At 36.4% G+C, this 24,041-nt stretch overlaps 1 protein-coding gene across 2 annotated transcripts in view; it reads left to right on the forward strand.

The window, feature by feature from the left end:
* Positions 1–24,041, forward strand: part of LOC145684032 (uncharacterized) — a 271,555-nt gene that overhangs the window by 17,073 nt on the left and 230,441 nt on the right. Inside the window, exons 3-5 of one of the 2 annotated variants that reach the window (XM_081755850.1) lie at positions 132–261; positions 9,161–9,353; positions 16,797–18,546. In XM_081755850.1, the coding sequence (XP_081611976.1) occupies positions 132–261; positions 9,161–9,353; positions 16,797–17,902 (1,429 nt within the window). In that variant the 3' untranslated portion in view covers positions 17,903–18,546. Of the gene's footprint in view, positions 1–131; positions 262–9,160; positions 9,354–16,796; positions 18,547–24,041 lie in introns of those variants that run through there. The other variant, XM_081755851.1, reaches the window with a different exon arrangement.

A 24,041-nucleotide genomic window follows, 5' to 3' on the forward strand; every position in this document is an offset into this window, starting at 1 on the left:
TAGCCTTTTATGTGTATGAAAGAAAAGATAGAATTTCACAAATACAGAAGACTGAACAGTGGGTGTATTTAATAATATAAATTATATGTATTCTAATATATTTACGTGTTTTAACGTTACCGTTATTCTAGGTATGGAGAGGTGGTAAACATTAATCTAGTTCGAGACAAGAAGACAGGAAAATCAAAAGGATTTTGCTTCCTGTGTTACGAAGACCAGCGTAGTACAGACCTCGCAGTAGATAATTTTAATTCTATAAAGGTAAGGAAGACATTTCTTTTCATACTTACTTTCTTCGTCAATTTTAAAGTTATGCCTACTAGCAAAGTTCCAAGATTTCTCCATGGGAAAATATTAGGGAATATAGACTATTATTCTCTGTAACCTTCTGATTTTGCAGTTGATTACCTTTGCGTAGTTATAATAAAGAACTTTTAAGTCCTAATTATTGTTTTTTCCCCTAAAGAACAAATAATTATGCATTGCCTACCTTTCACATGTAAGTTTTTTTTATTTTTTATTTATGTATTTATTTATTTTTTAGAACTTAGTGTTAAAATTTTGGGAAACCATGAGTCAGGATATATGGGGACGGATCAATAACGCACGACAATTTTGTCACACTAATATTATACTAATCTGTGACGTGAAAATTGAAAGGGAATTACTTTGAAGATCACACTGTAGTCGGGAATCGTTCGATCAGTGTATCTCTAGGTGCAAAAGAATGAACAAAGATGGCACGTACTTTACAGTCGTCCATTTGTGAAGAGCACAGAGGCGCAGTTTCGTTTTTTGTGGACAAAATGATAACATCTGAGTGAAATTCACAGGGACAGATGTGTGTGTATTGGGGAGACTGTATTGACTGTAGCAACATCTGCAAATTCTTTAGAGAGAACCATGTGAATCTTGCGGATTTGCGACGTAGCGGATGACCAGTAAACATAATCAAGCAAACAGAATGTCACGGCTAGTGAAGGGGGGACTCATAATGACTGGCAAATCCATCTTCGAACATTGTCGAATATGTTCAGCATTTCGTACAGAACAGTGTATGATGTGGTGCATGACAAAGTGAAATTTCTTAATATTATTGGTGCGCAGATGACTATATTCCCAAAAGACGAATTTTTATGAACAGAGTATTTTAAAACTTGTGTTGCTATGGTAGAAATATACTGACAGACTTGGCGATCATGTTGAAAAATATGAGCCTTTACTTTGCGTACAGGGTATAACTTAAGTAATGTGACAAGTCGGGAGGTGATTCTTGACACCAAGATAAGCAAAAAAGGATCCTATGAACATATAGCATATTGGGCATATTGGCAGAGTTAAACAGGGGCGAAAGCGTGGAAACAGTAAATTCGAAATGGTAGATATCGAAAATCAATAAACTTAGAGATGACGGTTTACACACATAGGTGGCACTTGTGTACAAGACGCTACAATACAAGTGTGCGGTCGTTGTGTGTGATTGTCGAATAGGACAAGTCGCAGTGCTCAAGTGAAACACGGAGCGTTCTTCAAACCGCGAGCAGGCCAACAAGCTATTATGTACAGTCGTGCAGATGGCAATAGGCGTGAAGCAGCACGGATCTCTCAGGAGCGTTTTCCTAACAGTCGCCAATCATCATACAGGATGTTTGCAGTAATTTATCGGCGCATATGTGAAACAGGGACTGTACTACCTGCCCATGTGGATACTTGTTGCCCCGTCGTGTACGAACGCCTATTATGGACGAGCATTTGATAAAAGCTGTGGATAATGAGCCAGGTACGAGTACGAAAAAACTTAACCATGAAATGCATGTTAGTCACATGACTGTCTGGCATGCGTTACATGAATATGCCTTATAGTCATACCACCGCAACGGGTGCAAGAACTGACAGGAGCAGATTTCCAATCACATGAAGCATTCTGCTAGTGGTTCATTCAACTGCCATCATGCTGTTTCAGGCATCAGTACTGTTCACTGAAGAGGCTACGTTTGGAAGGGATGGTATCGTCAACATGCATAACACTCACACGTAGGCAGATGCAAATCTTCATAGTGCGGATGTCACTCATCGACACCAATTTGGACTCAATGTAGCATGGTATAGTGCATGATCAACTGATCGGCCCATGCATGCTATCCCGAAGACTGGATGGAGCAGAGTATTTGATCTTCCTGCCGGATACACTGTCCGGAGTACTGGGAAATATGCTGCTATCGATTCACCGCCACAATATGTAGTACGTGCATGATGGGGCTCCCGTGCACTTCTGTGTGAATGTCCGCCGGTGGTTGAACAACAGCTTTCCAAGACGTTGGATCGGGCGTGACAGTCCAGTGCCTTGGCCTTCTCAGTCTTCGAACCTGAATCCACTGGATTTTTGTCTGTGGGGACACATTAAAAGTGTGCTGTATGCTGCTCTTGTCAACGATGTCAACAACTTGGAACAGCGTTGTCCACGACAGACATTTTAAACATCTTCTGGATGTGTCCGAAGAACGTACGTTTGTGTACGTCACGTTGATATCTGCACGTGGATATTTACTGCTTCGAACTTACTGTACCTCGCTTTCGGCCCTCTCTAACTCTCTTAATATGGCTTATATATATATATAAACTTCCTAACATTTGTTACATTAATTAAGTTAACCCTGTATATTTTTGAAGTGGTACCTGTTAAACTTTCTTCTACATAAGTTGTGCGTTATTTATCGATTCCCCACCATCGTACTGTAATTCTTTTCACAATATAGCCTTGCCTTGATAAAAATTGAGTGAGAATTGTAATATATATATATATATATATTACAATCTTCACCAAGGCTCTTTGTGAAAATTGAAACACCAAAAAGGAAATACGGGAATGCTTATAACTTAAAAGGATTTGTGCAGCAAAGTATGACGTACTAACAGTTACAATTTTTATGGGATTCCGAATACATGAGCCCAGCAGCGTCGTTGATTCGTTAATGGGTGTTCACAAGTGTCACTATGCCTCTAATTAGTTGATATGTTCCTTACGGTCATTTACTGTTTATAAGTTTCTAAGTTTGATCTTTTTTTGTATCACGAATAGTCGCAGCTAGTAAGCTATATATTTGAACATATAGCTCTCTATAATCGCTTCTGTTATAAGCTTATGTTTTTATTTTATATTTATGTAGCTAATCTTCCTTTAGGCTATTTTTTCTTGCCAATATTTCGAAAATGCTGCGGGGATGACGAAAATTTCACTATTTTATGATTGATTGAAGGTATTTAGTGGGATGTCTGAGAAGAATATAGTTACCAATTCAGGGTGCCTATCGGCTACGAAAATCATGAAAAAGTCACGAAATCAGAAAACGGTCATGAAAGTCAAGAAATTTAGCTTTTGGTTCACGATTTTTTTATCTGTACAAATATAAGTATAGACTGGAAATTTTTGTTCTATAAAAAGTCAAAATTTACCACCAAAAATGTCTATGGTTTGCATTAGACGGTACCAAACCGCAAGCAAAGCACGCTTCTATCGCATGCATAAAAATTTGGTCCAATTCGCACCCAAATCGCTCCTGAGAATGTTACTACATTTTGTGGTTTGGGAAAGAAAAGGTCACGAAAAAGTCACGAAATTTCATTTCGGAATTTTAGTAGACACCCTGCAATTGTACCATTGTAATATAAACCGCTTGTTGAGCAATCTTATCATTAAATTCAAAAGATAATGACTTCGCGTTCCTAATTATTGTAAATTGTTTCATAATATGTTTATGATCCTTTAAATAATCTATAGCAATTTGGAAGAACAAAGTCAGTACCATTTGCGGTTGTTTACAAATTTTTCCTTAATTTTCTTTTTGTACTTTTAATTCAAGCTATTTGTATCTTGACAATTATATATGGAGCGTATGAAACACATTGATTACTCACCTACTTATGTTCCTTCAATTTTTCTTCCAATATTTCGAGTGCTACACTTGGACACTTCTTCAGGGACACACAGTGGTGTAAGCCCACTTTCCATAATATGATCTTCACATAATTTTTGTATCAATAGTTTTATTTTAAGGCAATTACGAAACTTTTATTAGTACTGATGGTTGTTTGTTGTTCTCAATATGTTGTAGGTTATTTCTTTTATTTTACTATATACAACAATATATAAATATACCGAACAACAAGTAAAGTTGCGCTTGAATGAAGGAGAAACTAATAGTGTGGAGATTGGAAGAGAAGTCAGACAAGGATGTAGTATGTTGCCTCAATTATTCAACGTTTACAGTGAATGTTTAATGAAGGAAGCATTGATGGGAATTAGAGATTTCAAGATTGAAGTGCAGATCATTAACAAGATCAGACTTGCAGGTGATATCTGTTAAAGCTAGAACCGAAGAAAAACTTTAAGGATTATTAACAAATTAGTTGACGCTGGGAAACTGTATGGAATGGAAATCAACATCGAAAAATCGAAATTAATGAAAATATGACATGAAAACGCGCTCTTATGGACCAGAGTAGAACAAAGAGAACTTGAAGAGGTCGATAATTTCAAGTATCTAGGAAGATAATGGTCTGGGAAGATCATTTTGACGAGAGACGCTTACTGCACCAAAGTGATTAGGTCAAGAATTGCCATAATATAAGAAGCATTCAACAAGAAACGATCACTCGTAACTAGTGGGCTTATTATTGGACTAAGGAAAAAGTTGGTCAGGTTTTGTGTCTTGAGTATTGGACTGCATGATTCAGAAACTTGAATATTACGAAAGTTAGAGAAGAAATATTTAACAAGTTTCGAAATGTGGTGTTGGAGGAAGATAGAGAAGATAAAATACGGAGAGAGTAACAAACAAATATGTTTTCAAACGGATAGAGAAGAGGACGTTTTTTGTCAGCATCGTTCGTAGGAAGGCTAATTAGATTGGACACATTTTGATAAGCAGTTGTCTTGTTTATACCGCCATAGAAGGAAAGATAGAAGAAAAGTGAGGAGTAGGAAGAAGAAGAAAAAAATTCATCGATGATTTGAAGTTAAGAGAAGAAATTGAAGATAGAGAAATACGTGGAAGAAACATTTCCAAGCCAAAACTAATTAACTAAAGAGAAAAATCCCAGGAACTGATAATAATAATAATAATAATAATAATAATAATAATAATAATAATAATAATAATAATAATAATAATAATAATAATAATAATAGTGCAGTTGTCTATTATTTACAACTTCTTAAACGCATTTTTTAAATACATATTCCACTTCTTTTAGTCAATAAATGAATTCTTCTTAATTGGATTCGTAGTTCTATCTATTCACTAAAATCTTCTAGAAGTATTAAGGGCACGCTGTTTCCACATTGCCAGAGTAATTAGAATATAATGGAAATGTGGAAATAACATGACTTTAATATTTTTAGAAACTTGATTGATAGGGTTACAAAGAAACTGAAAAATCAAGAAAATAAGGCCATTCTTTCCAAGTTTGTCGTTCAGACTCCCAAAAACAGCAAAAAGCATAACCTAAAAGGTAACCTAAAACCTCGTAGAAACATTGTAAACACATTAAGTCAGCAGAAGAGTTGTTTTGTGGAGAAAAATATATGAAGTGGCGTTACTAAATATCTTGTACACTCATGTCCAAAATTACTGTCGCATGTCTATAAATATGTTATTGTAGGAATATAATTTGATAACGAATTCGCCCCGTATGTCTTATAATATTAGTATGTGTATAATCGGCAAAGACACGTGGCAAATTTCATGTCAAAAGAGCAGTAAATAAGAACAATAAAACGAAAATAAAACTTTCTTGTCCATTTAGCAACATTTTGTTTTAATACTCATTCTAATTTCCGTACTTATAATTCTTTTCCTATGAAATTTACCACAAATATACACTTCACGATTATACACATAGTATCAGTATTAAAAGTACCCTGCAAAACCATTATCAAATTATATTCTTACAAGAAGACAGTTATAGATATGCGACAATCATTTTGGACATGAGTGTACATGAGAAGCTAAATATATAAGAATTACTAAAAGAAATATTGGCACTAGGCTCAAAAAACATGAAGAGGTTCTGATAGGATTAAAAAAAGAAAAAAAAAATGTCTCAGGGTTATCGAAACATTCTCAAGTGACCAAATATTCGGTACAAAATATGAATATTCTTCACCACGGTACCTTAAATATTGAAAGAACTATATTTGAAGCATATTATGTTATGATAAAAAAAAATCCAAAGCTTAATATCGATGAAAAATAAAGTCTGGATAGAGATTGGGATAGTATCAGTAACAATTGTATTAAGTAGAACAAATAAGTATCCTTTCATATTGAGAAACAGCGGGAAACTTCCTAAATATGTGGACTCAATACTGAAACCGATCTAGATCTATAAATTCCAGTTGTAATGCGAAATAAGATCATTCCAATAGTCATAGCTGTGTGAATAGTAGCTCATTTTTATGTTAAAATATAGTAGTCGAATGAAACATTTTTGCACAGGTCCTATCTTGCTTGTCAACGTTTTAGAAATGCTATTCCATATTACGGAACCAAATTCTAGTTTTGGTCTTACAAGTAATTTATATAAATAAAACATACTATGAGAAAAAGTGGAAAGGCTATTACTCACCGCAAAAAATATGTAGCAGAATTTTCTTCTACATGCAACAGGTAGCGCTTTCGGAAGATGCTACTTCCTTCATCAGCCTGTGGTAGACTTCAAAAAGGATAAAAAATATGAAGGATGGTTATAAAATGGTTAAAAGGTTAGGATATGTAAAAAACAAATCTGTCAAACATTAAAACACACGGGAATAGAAACTCACTGACATTGTACACTGCTTGCTGTTCACTGTTTTCTGTTCTTGCTTTCCAAATGGTGAAAGTATGTAGTGAAAAGATTACTCCAAATAATATTTATTTTTCCTCTATCCAGATTAAGTGAGATCCTTTCTTTGTGAATATAATATGATTCCTTAACTTTTCGTTTCGTTGCTGTTTTTGCTTTTTCAATTAAACACGATTTCACGATTTGATGGTTATAATCTCTAAGATGCGTCGCTAGACCAGATAACTGTTGCGGATTCCGAGATTTCGAGGTACGAACGTGCTCAGTTACTCTAGTGCAAATGTTCCTTTTTTTGTTTGACCTATATATTCTTTATCATACTGACATTTCACCCGATAAACGCCACTGCTTTGTAAAGGGTCAGTAAAAGAATGCTTTAAAATTGGTTATGTATTTATCTATAGATTTTGGAGGAACTTCTGAAATTTTGGTGTTGTGTCTGCAGAATCTTCTTGATTTTTGCTGAAAAATGTGGAACCAAAGGGACACCAATCCATCAGTCAGTTACGGCATCTGTTGTTGGTTGATGGTGGGTGCCGACGGTCTCCTGTTGTACTTGTTTGTACCTTTTTAACAATAAAGATTTTTGGAAACCATTTTCCTGTCCAATTTGTAATAAATACTGTATTTTCTTGTTGAGATCCTCAGAGAGGTCTGAAAGTAAAAGAGCTCTCCTTAAAAAGTTTTTCCAAAATGTAATTTCTGAAGCCATGAATGTGATGATTTGAAGTAGATATATTTTGTACCAGCAGAAGGTTTGCGGTATACCGAAGTAACAAATTTATTGTTATGTCTTTTAATGGTAATGCCAAGAAAGTTAAGAGCGCCATTTTCTTCAAGTTTCTTCGTAAATTTTATTCTAGGGTGAATTTGATTAAATTCATCGAACAGTTTATTTAATTCTTGTAGCATCTTCCGAAAGCGCTACCTGTTGCATGTAGAAGAAAATTCTGCTACATATTTTTTTGCGATGAGTAATAACCTTGCTGCTTTTTCTCATTGAATATAATCACCACTCGCAATATTGTGATAAATATACATACTGTTTAAAAATAAAACCATATTATTATTATTTTCGAAAACATTTGATATTATAAATTTGAATCAAACTGTAAAATCATTAAATATTAAAATACAAAATTACAACAGTGTAACAATTAAAATTATTTCACAATAATTGTACAACAATCTAAAGATGAACTCAGTCAGTGTGTTTGAAACGTCAATCTCATAAAAATAAACACGCATGAAATATAAAGTCTTATTTATTGGATCAAAAGATCCAGTATATTTCAATCAAAAATTTTCTTGTACGCCTTATATCTCGAGAACTACATATAGTCTAGCCAAACCCAAACTATCACTTAACTCAGTATAATGTGCTTATTCCGTAGAAAATACAAAAACTCGATTTAGGGGCCGTTCAAAAATTTTGTGGCTCCTGATCCAAGATCCAATATGTTTCAATCAAAAAATTTCTTTTACGCCTTATATCAGGAGAACTACATATAGTGTAGCCAAACCCAAACTATCACGTAACTCAGTATGATGTGCTTATTCCGTAGAAAATGCGAAAACTCGATTTAGGGGCAGTTCAAAAATTTTGTGGCCCCTGATCCAAAAACTAATTATTGGCCAAGATCGCAATCTTTTGATTTTTTTTTGGGGGGGGGGATCATTCCTAAAATTTTTGTCGAAGAATCCATTTGTTGGAAACACTTGGAATATACATTAAAAGTATGTTAAAAAGAGGTCAGTGCATTAATCGTAAAATAATGGTTTATGTATTTTTGCAAATAGTTTTTTTTTTGTTGTTGTTGTTGTTGTTGTTGTTTCCGCAATTATATACCGAGACTAAGGGAGACGGCGGTGATGATGTGGATGATAAAAGTGGAGGGAAGCTGGAGAACCCCGAGAAAACCCCATATATGGGTTTGTCCACCACAAAATATTCCACTTGGCGGGAGCTGGGATCGAAATAGCGACCCCTTCGCCAGAGGTGAGCGCTGTACCATAGAGTCACCGCTGCCCCAGAAAATAATAGGAATAATCCATAATATATTGGGAACGAGAAGTGACCATCAGTACTAATAATATTTTCGTAATAATCTTAAAATGATACTGTTGATACAAAAATTATGTGAGAATCATATTGTGAAAAAAGGGCTTAAGCCATTGTATGTCTCTGAGGAAGAATGTTCGAGTGTAAGACTCGAAATATTGGAAGAAAAATTGAAGGAATATTAGTAGACGAATAATCCGTTTTATTAGCTGTATTTATATATTTATTTTTGTTTTATTTATTTTTTTTCAGATTTGCGGGCGAGTGATCCGGGTAGACCATGTATCTAGTTACAGACCACCAAAAGACGCAGACAATCTTACAGAAGAAATGAGAAAACTGTTTGAGGAAGGGTGCGCTCCTAAGATCAAAGAAGAAGAGGAGGAGGAAGAGGAAGAGGAAGAAGAAGAACTATATGAGGTGCCTGTCAAGAAAATAAAGAAAGGTATTTTCTTTTTTAATTTATTGGAATTATTGTTCATTAGGCAGGCATATTTACCATTAAGTCAGGACTGTTGTTTTACTGGTGGAGAAGTGGTAGTGAAAATTTTGAAGAAGTAATGAAAATACAGAATCTCTACCATTTTACAGAAGGGAGAAAAAGAAAACTGAAAGCATCTCCACCATTTTACGGGTGCTTAAGTTGAAACTAGATTTCAACTAAGCAGCGTCGTCGAAAATAGAAATACTGGGAATGTTATTCAAATGAGAGCAGATAGGTTTGGAATCGGACAACGCTCAGTCTAAAATCCATATAAAATGAACATGAGAGTTTTCAGAAAAGTTGTTGAGAGATTATTGGGAAAGAGGACGGAAAAGAAGGCATTCTGATGTCACAGTACCTATCGATTTTTCATGGTCTCTGCTTGGCTCCTCGTTGTCCTCTCTAGTCTTCTCGAACCACTATGTTTGATTGATTTAGCCTAAAGTTGGCCACTTGTCAGACTCGCGATGTGGCTCGTAAAGCGGGAGCTACGCTGAGAGGCCGTTTGCAAAAACGTAAGTCTGTCTTACTGACTATAAACGAATTCTCTCTCTCTCTCTCTCTCTCTCTCTCTCTCTCTCTCTCTCTCTAGCCACTGGGCTAGTACCTGTTGAAGACTGAACCAGTAGGTCGATGATCTACCGGACTGACTATCCGCGGCTAATCTCTGCAAATTCACTCTCTGCTTTTGGGTTTGCCTGTGTTTTTAAAGATACAAATTGCTCGTGTTGACGTTGCTGAGTCGGGCCACGTGTTGACAGGCACTTAATGTCAGGGATGGTTGGCTAATCGGGAAAGCAAGGAACTCTGTCGGCTTTATTACACAAAATTACACGTTGACACAGTTAACATTACATAAGCATAAATAAACATCTGTTCGATTCTGCAAGAAAATCATAAAAATACGGAAGAAAATATAAACCTGAATTCTCAGACAAGAATGAATCCATTACTAAGAACTGTCCTTTCGTGTGTTTGTTATTCTCTCTCTCTTTGTTTTTTAAAAAGAACTTTATGTAATTAAAAAAAAAAAAAAACAGTATTACAACATTAATGACAGTTCCTCATGATAAATAAAGTTTCTCAGTTGCCAATCAATTAATAATTCGATGGTAGAGTTCGTGTAAAGTTTTTTTTTATGTTATGTGAAAAGGGTTGCACATGAGAAAACTTAACACTTGAGAATTTACTCTCAAGTATGTTACCACGTTCAGTTCTATGTAGTCTATCCATGGATATATGCCTTGTATTTGTATAGTATTTTGGTAAAACAAAATAAAATTTTAAAGTTAATAAAAATGTTAGGGCGTATCTCATTAACCAAACTACATATTCCATTTAGTTAGTGTCATAATGAAGAGGTTAATGGGAGTATATTTCAATATCAACTTTTAGATTTACAAATTATTTTGTTTTCTTTGTTTCTTCATTTTCTCGAAACTACACATAAACTTTAACACTCTTTGTTCAGCTCAGTAACGTCTACTGATTCGACCATGTCTCGTCTCTGTACAGTTTTTTCCCTTTTAAACGTCAATACTATTGTAGACTTACAACGTAATATGTATTTTAATATATATGAGGGTCACTCAAAAAGTTACTTGCAATACTTAAGAAAAAAAAAAAACAGGGTAGAAATTTTACATTAATTTTATTTGTATCGTATAGTTCCATTCATAATCTACTTTCCAACGTAATTACATCCGTTTAAGCATTTGTCGAGGCATGGTGTAAGTTTTTCTATGCCTTCTGCAAAGAAATTCCGTCCAATGCGCGATAACCATTCCTGGGCTGCAGCGTTGCCCTCGTCATCCGAGTGATATCGTCGCTTTGAAGGTTCGTCTTTTATGGGACCAAACACATGGAAGTCATACGGTGAAAGGCCTGGCCTATAAAGAGGGTGATCCCACAATTTCTACCTAAACTTTGTCAGAAGTTTGCACGTGTGTTGTGCTGCATGTGGTCGTGCATTTATCATGCAGGAACACAATGCCTTTGGACAGTTTACCTGGCCCGGCACTGGATGCAACTGCCGATAAATTTCAGTGCATTTACAACTTTTTTGCCCACAAAATACGAATTACTGCATGCATTTCCAATTTGAACGCCATTGTCAGCTGTCGAGACATGTTTACGACTGACTATCAGAACACTTCCACTTTCCTCGTGAAAGCCGCTACGTCACACGATACAGCTCATGTCTGCAGGTTGCCACAGAGTTTCATCAAAATAGCCTTTGATCGAAACTATTTACGGAGGAGTGCAACTAAATTTCTGACTGACCCACGTAAATATTTCAGTCCGATATTGTTTTATTTTTAACTGAGCGATTTGGTGGTGGTGGTAGGGCACCCCTTAGAAAATTGCCGCAGTACCCAGTCCCCTTTCTCTCCCCTGAACTTAATCTCTGACTGTATTCTAAATATTGTTCTCGCTTCTCGTTGTCAATGCGTCCTGTGTGCAGTAAAATGAGCTAATACACCAATTGTATCAGTATCAGTAGTTTTCAGCCCTCATCTTTGGTCTAATGGCTCACGCGCGAGCATTTGGTACAAGGGGTCGTCCTGGATTTGATTTACAGTCGGAGAAGAGATGGCTCATTGGTAGAGCACGTAGCTCTGGTGCGTGGGGCTCGTGGTTCGATTCTTGGAAAAGTGAGTTTGTGGTGGAAAACATCGTGTCCGTGGGTTTTCGTGGGGGTACTCTCGTTTGCTCTCAGTTTCTTATTTCATCAATTCTTCTCATGTGGTTCGGATTCCACGTTAATCAGTAGGTCCACGTCGCATATAGCCTTGCTGCTGAACGGGACGTTAAACTCAACTCAACTCAACTTCATCAATTCTTCCGTCATCATTCACTTGCCTTAATCATTGTCTCTCTTAACCTCACGTCTTCACGTCACGTCTTCGGACGTTAAACTGATTTTTTTTTTCATTTGAAAAAATATTAAACATTATAGTCGTACGGATTCCATTTTAAATTATAGATCCATGTCTTATATAGTCTCGATGGTGGAAAGAGATGCTGAACTTCAGCAGACATCGTTTCAGTGAATAAATTATCTATACTGTTCTTCCAAGTAGCTGAATAAGAGAGCGTCTGGCTTATTTCTAGTTTTGTGACATTTGAAAGTAAAGTAGCAAGGTGTTAGAATTAGGAATGTGTTATAATTAAGAGATGCTGAACTCTGGACTTTATAATCTTAACAGTTCACCCAGTTCAAGGGGGGGCGCGGTGGCTCAGTGGTAGAGCGTTCACCTCCGGTGCTTGGAGTCCCTCGTTCGATCCCAGATCGCGCCGTGTGGACTTTGTGGTGGACAAACACCGTGCTCGTGGATTTTCTCGGGGTTCTCCCGTTTCCTCCCACTTTCTTCATTCCACCATTTCATTCATCTCTCATCATCACCGTCCCCTTTAGCCTAACCGACATAATCGTGGGACGTAAAACTTAAAGATTTCATTTTTTCAGTGCACCCAGTTCGTTATTTTTGTCTTTTTATCGTTTTAAAAATTGCTTAAACAATAAATGCAAAGAAAACGTGTGCCAGAGTGATCAAAATTTCATATATTCGTATATAAAAAGATTATTTGAACTCACGTAAGTTTCTACACACACTTTTTTGTAAGATTCGATATTGAGTACACTACAGTCAATAAACAGCTCTTCTTGATCTGGTTGCTAAGCAACTATAAACAAAAGCAAATCGTTATTATGAGGGAAGAAAATTATAAGCTTGAAATATAAATTCACAAAATCAACATTAATTAGTGTAACATTATAGTGGTTTCTGACGAAAGTACTTCTAAAGAGGACAATCCTAACTTCAAGTACCCAATCATGTACACGGACTTAATAGTATTGTTGAGCTTCCTCTTGGCTAAGCGGTTAGCGTATGCTTGCGCCTTTAGCGTGGGAGACGCGGGTTCGATTTCGGTGGGAGCTCCTGTAGTTCGGATTCCACGTTAATCAATAGGTCCTGTCTCATGAAGCCTCGCTGCTGAAAGGGACATTAAACTCAAAATCAACTCAACTCAACAGCGTTGTCAGAATATAACATTATCTTTCAATAATTTTGTAAGGAATATTCCGAACGAAATAGTTTCCAAGCTAATACAAATTTCGTTAAATAATAACCCATATAGCCTTCTTTTTCTGAAAACTACATTTTACTTCGTTTTTCCAATGGGTCTGTGAAATAGCACTTGAATTGTATTATGTTTATTTCTAAAATTTTATGTTGTTTAATACTAAACGTGCTCTGTATTGTGAAAATAACTTATTAAATGCAATTGTGAACCAAGAAAAAAAGAGATAATCTTGTCCATTTGTTCTCAGCTATCTTCGACTCAGGTCTGTCGATTCCGAAGTATCTTTCTACCTGATTATTCCATAGATACAGGAAAATGTAGTGAATTGTTCGTTATTAATTTAAAAGGCAAGTGTCTACATCTATAATTTAACGTTTTCTGTGAAAGCAACGGTGGCCAATTTAAGGTTAATTGTAGGTATTATAGGGAGCTAGCTTGTTTACCAGCGGGGGCTGAGGTAAAAGGGGAAAATTTCAACAATTTTTCTGCCTGACTCTTGCAATAATCCCTTACCATCCTTCTATATGTCAGCGTTGCCAGGGTTAAAAAATTGTCAAATTAATGTCATTCTGAAGAGTTAGTGTGAGTTGGTTATTTGTTGTGTGCTGTTGTGGTTGCGGTTTTGTTGCTTATTATTCATTTGACAATGGCTTCTCAGCGTAAGAGAGGGTAAACTATACACAGTGAAGCTAGAGAAGTAATAAGGAAGGCCATAGTGCAGTGCGACGAAGAAGCGAGGGAGAAAAAACTGAAGCATTTGTTATCACATCCTAATTTGCGTGTGTCCACTTAAACAGGGATCTTCGATAGGGATTGCATAATTGCATAAACTCTTTGAATTAAGTGAGTATTAGCTAAATTTTTTGACTACGCACTGGCAACCCTGCCCAGGACCATCGAGTGACCGTTTCTTGGTGACGGGGTGGGGAACCTGTCAATCAGCTCTGAATTCCTCAGCCTCGCATTAAAGCCAGCTCCCTATAATACATGGAACGGATACGCTGTATGATTTGAATAAAGTGGTATAATTAGGGGGGGAAAAGGCCGAAAGACCTGAAGCCGAGATAAATTGCTAAGAACAGATAAGTAGAACTGTTTATACTTTTGAATTAACCGTATTGAGTGAGTTTCATTCACAGTATGGACTATGTGTAACTCCTTTCGCTAAAACTTTGGAGAAACGTGTCAGTGTTATTTAAGTGCTACTATGCACGTTCGAAAGAAAATAATCAGGGATTTACAATAGAAAATGGTAGTTGTCAGGAAGGCCATATAAGTATGGCCAAAATAAATTTAGAAATATATATACATAGAAGAAATGTCTTAGCAATCTAAGAATAAAACATTCGGATTTCTCAGGTCTGTCAAAATACTTTAGAGAAACGCAACACACTACCACAGGCTCAAGAATTTTATTTGGAGCCAAAAATAAAACTCAGAGTTTCTCGTAAACCAGCCATGAGTTAACATAAAACCCACCCCCGCTGGTCTAATGCTAACGCGTGTGCTTTTGGTGTATGGGGTTTCAGGTTCAATTCCCGGTGGAAGAGCCTAGAAATTTGAACACAGTACGGTGATTCGGATTCCATCATAAACTATAGATCAATGTTCATATGATCTCAGTGCTGAAAAGGAAGTCTAAACTTCAGCCAAACAGCTTAAGATAGAAAAGTATTACGTTAAATAATAAATAGTAATAGTGATTGAATACTGGTACTACAAGGGTAAGTCTTAAATCTTGCAGTATTTCCACAACCCAAACAGCAGGCGCGTGTATACGTTGTGATCAACCGTAAGAACAAGGTCAAACTAGCCTAAGAGTTAGTGTGGCAAGTGGCCTGTTTAACACGGAAGTCGCCACTCCATCAACGTTGTCAGTCAGTTTTTAGTGGCAGTGACGATGAGTGCTCAACAACGTCTGACACGTAAACTGTTACCTTAGAGTTCGAATTCGGGCATAACACTGCGGCAGCATCCCAAAGATTTATCATGTGAAAGGGGAAGGTAGTAAAACCACAGGACAGCAACTCGTTGGTTTCAGAAATTTCTGGCAGGTTGTAAGAATGTTGATCAGCCAAGGTCTAGCTGCCTCAGAGTAACAGATTCAGAGATCGTATGACGCGTTATTGAGCAAAATCCATCCACCAGCACACGGCGATTATCAAATTATCTTTACATGTCCTAGTCCATTGTAGTGCGTCACCTTCATGAACTCGGGAAGACCATTAGGAGCTGCAGCACTGTGCCACATAAGTGGACCAAAGCTGAGGCCCAGAGAGGAATGGATGTATGCCGACAACTGCGGCAAAATCCGCGTAATGTATGTTTCCTGAAACGGATTCTCACATGCGATGAAAATTGGGTGTTTTCCCGAAATTCAAATGTACAAAAACAGTGGTTGAGCAAGGGTTAATTTCCAAAACGGTCGTCAAACTGGGCTGCGTTGAGCATAAAGCCATGCTTTATGCGTGGTGGAAGTACGACGGAATAATTTACTTCAGTTCGTTCTTAACGGTCGTACAATCAATGCCGACCTTTATTCCGAACAGTTGAAGTGGATTTATGCTGCACTGCGCCAAATGTGACTTGGATTTGTGAACTGAAAGCGCTCTCTGCAGCCACAGTATAAGGCAAAATCACACTTGGCTCTATAACGCAACAAAAATGCAGGAACTTGATGCCATCGAACTGATACCCCTGGCATATAGTCCTGTTCTTGCCCCTTCGGATTATTACTGTTTCCGTCCATGCCATACTTCCTGAAATTACAATGCTTCACCAACCAGCAGGAGGTGAAAACAGTAATTGATTTCGTTGTCTCTAAGGAGAAGATGTGAAATCGAGGAACTGGCAGGAACGTGGCTGCAGACAGTCCAACACAAGGGGTCTATTATCAGAACGTTAACCTGCTTTCGTTGTTCTTAATAAATATAGATATGTTGTATACAAGAATATTGAAAGAGCTCCTTCGTGGCTAAGCGGTTAGCGTATGCGCCTTTGGAGTGGGAGACCCGGGATCGATTCCCGGCGGGAGCTCATATGGTTGGGATTCCACGTTAATTAGTAGGTCCACGTCTCATATAGCCTTGTTGCTAAACGGGACGTTAAACTCAACTCAACAACAGAATATTGAAAAACTTATGACTCACTCTTGTACATGAAGACTAGCAGGAATTAGCTCTTTCAAGTGGCTAAGGCTTAAAAGGACACCCGAAAGCTTGAAAGATAAAAGATTCTGCAGGTAAACTGAGTAAAATTGTTGGTAAAATTCCTAAGTGTACCTCCATACCAATTGTTTGTAATTTTTTTTTCCAGAGAAGAAAAAGAAATTAAAGAAGCAGAAGAAGAAGAAAAAGAAAAAGAAGAAAGTGGAATCAAGTGAAAGTGATTCCTCTGATTTCAGTTCCGATGATTCAGCAACAGCCAAGAAAAAGAAAAAGAAGAAGAAGACTGCTGACAAGAAACTGAAGAAGAAACATAAAAGAAGTCCCAGTAGCAGTGAAAGTGATTCAAATAATAGTTCTCATAGTGACAGTGATAATGAGAGTGACGATTCGATGAAACGTGACAATGAATCGCGTTCTAGAAAGAATAGAGACATTGAAAGTAAAGATTATCATAAATCCGTCAAACGGGAAAGTTCCAGTGAACGAAGAAGAAATGATTATCGTGATAATGGTAGGAATACCAATGAAAGATATAACAGAGATGAAAGTGGGAAATTTGAGAGAAGACAAGAATCGCCATATGAAAGGGACAGAGATAAAGACGAAAGAAGGGATAAATTGCGCTATTCAGATAGATATGATAATAGAGATAGTCATAGTAGTAATTATAGGAACAGAGAAGACGACGAGAGAAACAAATATACTGAAAGAGAACGAAACCGAGATAATAGAGAGCGCGAATATGATAGAAGTAGAGATAGGAAACGTGATAGAAGTAACGACCGTGATGAAAGTAGAGAGAGAGAACGGGATAGAAGTAGAAATGGAGAATATAACAGAACAAAAGATAGTGACGGAAATAGAAATTGGGAAGGTAATAGAAGCAGAGATGGAGAATATAGTAGAGGAAGAGATCGGGAACGTGATAGAAGTAGAGATACAGAACTTGACACAGGTAGAGATTTCGAAAGAAGTAGAGACAATGATAGAAGCAGAGACAGGGACTTCGATAGATGTAGAGATAGAGATGTCGATAGAAGTAGAGAAAGGAACTTCGAGAGAAGTAGACCTAGAGACAATGATAGAAGTAGAGATAAAATCTTTGAAAGAAATAGAGAACGTGATGAGGTCAGTGAATATAATAGAACGAGAGACTGGGAACGTGATCGAAGTAGAGATATGGAGTATGATAGAAGTAGAGAAAGGGAATTTAACAGGAATAAAGAACGTGATAAGGAGAGATATAGAAGGTAGTGACATTATAGTGACTTCGTTTACATACAGTTTGAATGGACAACCATACGTACTCGCTTGTTTTACCACCGTATATGTGTCCAATGTGTATTAATACATATTATCTACGCATAATAAAGTACATTTTGCGGATACTTCAGGAAGAAAAAGAAAGAAAGATATACAAAAATATGACGTATCCAATAGGTATATTCTTTTTATTGATACACAGAACGTAAAAATGGGGAACTCGTTTGTATGTTTATATTTTATAAATTTGTGGTTAATTTTGGTATTATTATAACGTTGTATTATTATTTCTTGCCAATGTTTCGAGTACACTTTCATCGGAAAAGAAAAATACAGAAAAGAGATATTGCATACAGGTAATATGTGTTCCATGGTTAGTTCTTATGAAGAGCTAAATACTGTACCAAGACTCAACAACTTTTGAAGTTATAGGAGCATAATCTGTTTCAAAAATTAGATCCTTTCATTGTGTCACACTTGTAGTAAGTATACGGTTTTGATTTCATTCTTGAGATTTTCAACTGAATAAAATTTAACTACAGTAATGGTGAATACTTTTACATTATTACCTATTCAATTATGGAGAAATCACAGGATTTCTTGACGAAATAATATAACTCCAGGTGCGGAAAAAGTCCCGGAACGGTCCAGTATGTCACGAAATATACAGATCATCAAAACAAAGAATAACACGTGTTAAATAATTTTGAAAAAGCTATCCAATGACACGAAACGCAATCCTTATCCCCACCCCCTTCGGGGGTACGGAGAGAACTTTAAAATTTTAAATGTGAACCCCTATTTCTTATTGCATATTTGGATTTTCCAGGAAAAGTGACAGTGATTTGACCCAAAATTGAAAACAGTGCCTTCACGGATGACGCTTGAATCGACACTCAAAAAAAAAAAAAAAAAAAAAAAAAAAAAAAAAAAAAAAAAAAAAAAAAAAAAAAAAAAAGACGGTGTACCAAACCGTTACGAAAATGCAAAGAGTCAGCCCCGTGCTCTGTAGCCATACGGTTAGTGTATTGGACTGCGGAGTCAAAGGTCCCAATCTTTTTTTTTTTTTCTTTTGTTATTTTCCCAAATAAATTCCATACATTTCAACTTAAATTAGTATTTTATCAAAGTTACATACAATATAATTTTCGATAATTGTTTTGCAAATTAGCTTTATGAAGTTGTTCTTAGTAATAGAGTTCATAGGGTTATTTATAACAAAAATAAACCATTTTTGTCGCCATTTGTATTTTCTTGCAAATTAATAAATATGGACAAATACATTATTTTTATCGAAGTTAAAATGTATAAATTCATTATTTGAGCACAAAAATTTCACATGAAGAAAGTTACTCTGCGTGGGAATCGAACTCAGGACCTCTGATTCCACAGTCTAGTACGCTAACCGTATGGCTACAGAGCACGGGACTGACAGTTCGTTTTTCCATAACGTTTTTATGACCCCCCCCCCCTTCCGTTTTTTTGAGCGCCATCCGTGAAGGCACTGTTTTCAATTTTTTTTTTTTTTTTTTTTTTTTTTTTTTTTTTTTAAGATCTAAATGTGCAACAAGAAATGGGGTTCCCATTTAACATTTTAAAGTTACCCCCCATACTTCTGAAGGGGATGTGGATAGGGGGTCGCGTTTGATATTGGATAGCTTTTTCAAAACTATTTAACACGTGTTACTTTTGTTTTGCTGATCTGATATTTCGCGAGATAGTGGACCGTTCTGGGACTTTTACCACGCCCTGTATAGAACAATGATGCAAGCAAGCCAGTTTTATAAAATTTGCTTTGTTGTGATATGTTATATTATCGCATGGTGCTTTATTTATTTTATAATTTATGTATCTTTTTTTTACATAAGGTAGAAACTCGTATATGGTGAGATATAGCATCACCAAGTCTAAATTTCTGTCTGGAGTAGTCAGTACATGACTAGTTCTTTTCATTGTGTTATTTATACGTTATACAAAATTTAAAATAGAGACATTGTTAAAAAAAGAAATAGAATATCTCTTTAGCTAAGTTTGACTCATAGCTGTTTTCTTTTTCCTCCCATCACTTGGTAAATTCTCCGTTAGAATGATACATTTCCCGTTTTGAGTGCTTCTGTACGTTGGTTATTGTATTTGTGCGAATATAGGCCGCACCCCCCCCCCCCCAAATTTTGACTTGAAAAATCGTGATGCGGCCTATAATCGAGATTTTTCTTTGCCTCAGATAATAAATCGTCAATTTCAAAATGACACGTACACGTATCTTCTGGGTTGAAATAAATACCATTATAAGTTTTTGTAAGCCATCAAAAACTTAAGAAGAAAATATCAGAAAAATTTACCTTGTTCCCAGAAATTGCCACCTTCATTGGATACCGGTAACACCTTACATTGGCACAAAAAGCACTTATACACTTAATACTTCTATTAACAGGAATACGTATCTTTGTTTTACAGTATTTATAATATAACTGTGTTAATATGTTATATAGCAACTGTGTTAATATGTTACATATGTAATATGTTATATAACAACAGTTGTTATTTATATGAAATATAAATAACATATGTTATATGTTATTTATATTTCAGTACCTGTTCTTGAAAAAAGAAAAGCAACTGTGTTTAGCAAAACTGCCTGAGCTTGTTTGTACTCACCGAAATCAAGCACAATCACTTCCCACCATCTCAGCATCACCAGCGTCTGATTCTTCACCCTCGTTAGACGATCCAGAATCGCGCTCAGTCACTATCACAAAGAAGGTATCTTCAGTCCCATCACGATTATTGGAAATTCCAGTTTTTTATTATTATTTTATTTATTTATTTATTTATTCATTTATTGTTATTGTTGTTTAATAACAGGTTCTTCCGATATTGAGCGCCAAGCAGCCAAAATCCAATGGCACACTTCTGACACAGATGCACGTTGCAAACTGCCTCCTGGCGTCAAAGTTGGTTTGTTCATGATGTAATTTCTATAGACACACTAGCTTTGAATGGATGATTGATACACACATCCAAAGCTGCAACACACAACTTTCTCGTAAATTTAGTAGTACGGCCTAGATTTCGACTTACATACTATACATGAGATTTACTTTTTTTTGTAATCTCTTGTCAAAAGTTTAGGTGGGGCCTATATTCGCGCAAATACGGTATTGAATATGTTTTGATTTGCTGTAACTGTATCTATATTGTGATTGTAATCATTTTTCTTTAATAAATGTAGATTAAGTTTCATGTTACCAGCATAACACGGTAAATGGTGAAATACAAAAAACCAAAGTACTTATTTACCGTTCACTCTGGTAATCCTTAATATAACCAGTCTGTACCAAAAGGTATTTTACAAAAAGGAAAAAAAAAATCTTTGGTAAACCATTTTCAATTTTGGTTATGATTTTAACACTTATACTTCGTTTTCTTGTATATATATAAGTTTTATTAGACCAGTATGGAAGATCCAAACGACAATAGAATTAATGGAGGCGAAACTTAAAGAAAAAAAAAAATGTAAACAACTGTGTGAAATGATACATTGGGGATACATAACTGAAAGAAAACATGTTTTCTGATATTTGTATATCAACGAAATTTATACCATTTTATGTTTCGGCAAAATAAACTATGTGAATGTTTTTAGTGAAATTATTTCTTATTTCTTAGACTGAGACTAAATAACATTTTAAATAACCAACCTTATTCTCAATTTGTTTTATGAATTAAGTATAATACAAGATATGAACATCGTGGGCCCATCTATCAACAGAGATCAGGCAACCTACTTCCATCCTCCATTCTGCGTGCCCCCCTCCAAGTATGACAACTACCTCGACTGCTTTGGTTATAAGCAGGTGTCGTACCAGGATGTGTCATACTTGGAGGGGGGTGCGCAAAATGGAGAATGGAAGTAGGCTGCCTGATCTGTGTTGGAGGTGGCATAAAGTGGGTTAGCTCGTCCGGGATTTGATTTGTTTTGTTATTTTTTGATTATCTCTCGTTGGAGTTTTGTTTAGTTTTCCGTTCGATTCTTAAGTTTATGTTTTTGAGATCAGGCAAATGCACTTTTTCGAAGATGGATTCTCATATTGAAGTAAATTGTCTTAGAGAGGTCCTAGGGATTTCTGAGGAACAGGATTTGAATCGGGAGACTATTTTGGCTGAAATTTTGAGATTGAAGCATGCCGCTTCAATGGTCAGACAGAACACCATAGCGATTGAAGAGGAAACAGTATGTAACCTATTGGATATAGAAGGGAACGTTGAACTTCATTCTGATATAGCAGTAGACGCTATCAGAAGACTGAAAAATCGATCTGAGAATAGATCATCTCATACTGGGTGTTGCTCCCAAAAATCTGGTCTTGAGGAAGTTAGGTTAGAACCTCCGGTTTTTAGTGGTGAAGGAGATAATTGTCCTTTTCAGTTTTTAGAGGCGCTCAAGTCTTACGCTTCTCAGAAGGGTATTGGCGAAAGTGATCAGCTGGAAATTCTCATATCTAGGCTACTTATTGGCCCAGCTCGCGGGTGGTGGGAGTTTAATAGGCCATTTGAGTCCTTTGGGACCTTCAGAGACTCGTTTTTAAAGGAGTTTTTCAGTTTCAACTTTGTCGAGGAAGTTGAGAATATGATTGCCAATAGACTTCAATATACATACGAAAGTCTGTCCATTTTTATTAGAAAGATGAGTGAACTTTTTCAGAGGTTAGAATCTGTACCATTTCAAAAGGATCAGGTTAGAAGAATAATTTCTAAGACGCATCCTCGTTTTAGGCAATTCCTGTGTGGAAGAGAATTCCATTCCCCCGAGGCCGCTATTAATAAATTTTTCAATTTTAAATGATAATCATCAATTGTATATTGATACAGAAAGCTCGCTGTTGGCTGTAGATGAAGAAATTGCGAAAAAAATGGTCAAAGTTAGGAATAACATTGCAGGATCATTCTGTAAATGTGAGGTTTGCCAGAGGAGGGGCAAAGACAATTGGATTTATGGTTAGTTCCTCTGGATTTTTTTTGGACTCTAGTTAGAGCAGAAATTCCATATTATTCGTGGCTTTTCGAGGTCTATTATCATGGGCAGAGACTTTCTTATTTCATCTGAAATAATAATAAAATTCAGTCCTTTCGGATGGGAAATTCCGAGTAGGGGAATTCCTTTCAAGGATTTTGATTACCCTCAGACGCTAGAAACTAGAGAAATTAATTTCTCGGATGAAGATAATGTCATTGAGAACATGATGAAGGGCGTCAAGCTTCCTGAAGACCTACATGAAAAATTGAGGGAACTTCTCTATAAGTACGAAAAGGTTTTTTCTGAGGATCCTGGGGAAACCAACGTTCTAGAACACAAAATTGAGCTGAGTGATCCTCGACCTTTCTCAACTCGACTAAGACCAATGTCGAAAGATAAGAGGAAGATTCCAGCTTGGCCGTCTGAAGAGGTAGATGGTTAGGGTTCTGTCCAAGAGGGGACGGAATCTTTTTTTCTGGAATTATTATTATTTTTCTCGGTTGAAGAGGCGGCTGGAGAGTGACACGGTGCAGCAAGAGGGCTGTATCGCCGGGATGCAACAAATATAGTTGTGACATATTTTCAGACAACGACTCTCTTAAGAGGAAGAGAGTCTGGGGACTATGGAGATTGTTGGTCTGTAAATTGTACCAACAGCAAGAGGGTTGTGTGAAGGGGGATGCGAATTAAGTCGCTGAACCGTTTTTTTTACTGGTTTTTTGGACCACGTCACTCCTTTAGAGGGAGGAGAGGCTAAGGGTTTAAGCCCCGATTGACGCCTCACTAAGGAGGCGAAATTAGACTAATCTTATGCTTAAAATCGCAATTCTTTAGCATTCTTCTGCCATTTTTGAGGGGGGGGGGTATGCGCGATAAATGGTTCTCTCCTATAAAGGGCTGGATTCATTATTTCCAGATAAATGATCCGAGACTTTTTTTTTTTTTTTTCTGTTAGTATGAATAAAGATTTGCTATAGGTCAATCCTTTGGCGTTTTCCTTTTTTAATCTTCCCATAAAGGTTATTAGAATCTTTTTGTTTGATGTGTTTTGAAGCTTTGTGTAAATCCATTGCATCTAGACCAATCTCAGTACATTGCTTAGAGAGAGAGATA

This window comes from Thermobia domestica, chromosome 4 (assembly GCF_964235325.1).
Source record: "Thermobia domestica chromosome 4, izTheDome1.hap1.1, whole genome shotgun sequence".
NCBI lineage: Eukaryota > Metazoa > Arthropoda > Insecta > Zygentoma > Lepismatidae > Thermobia > Thermobia domestica.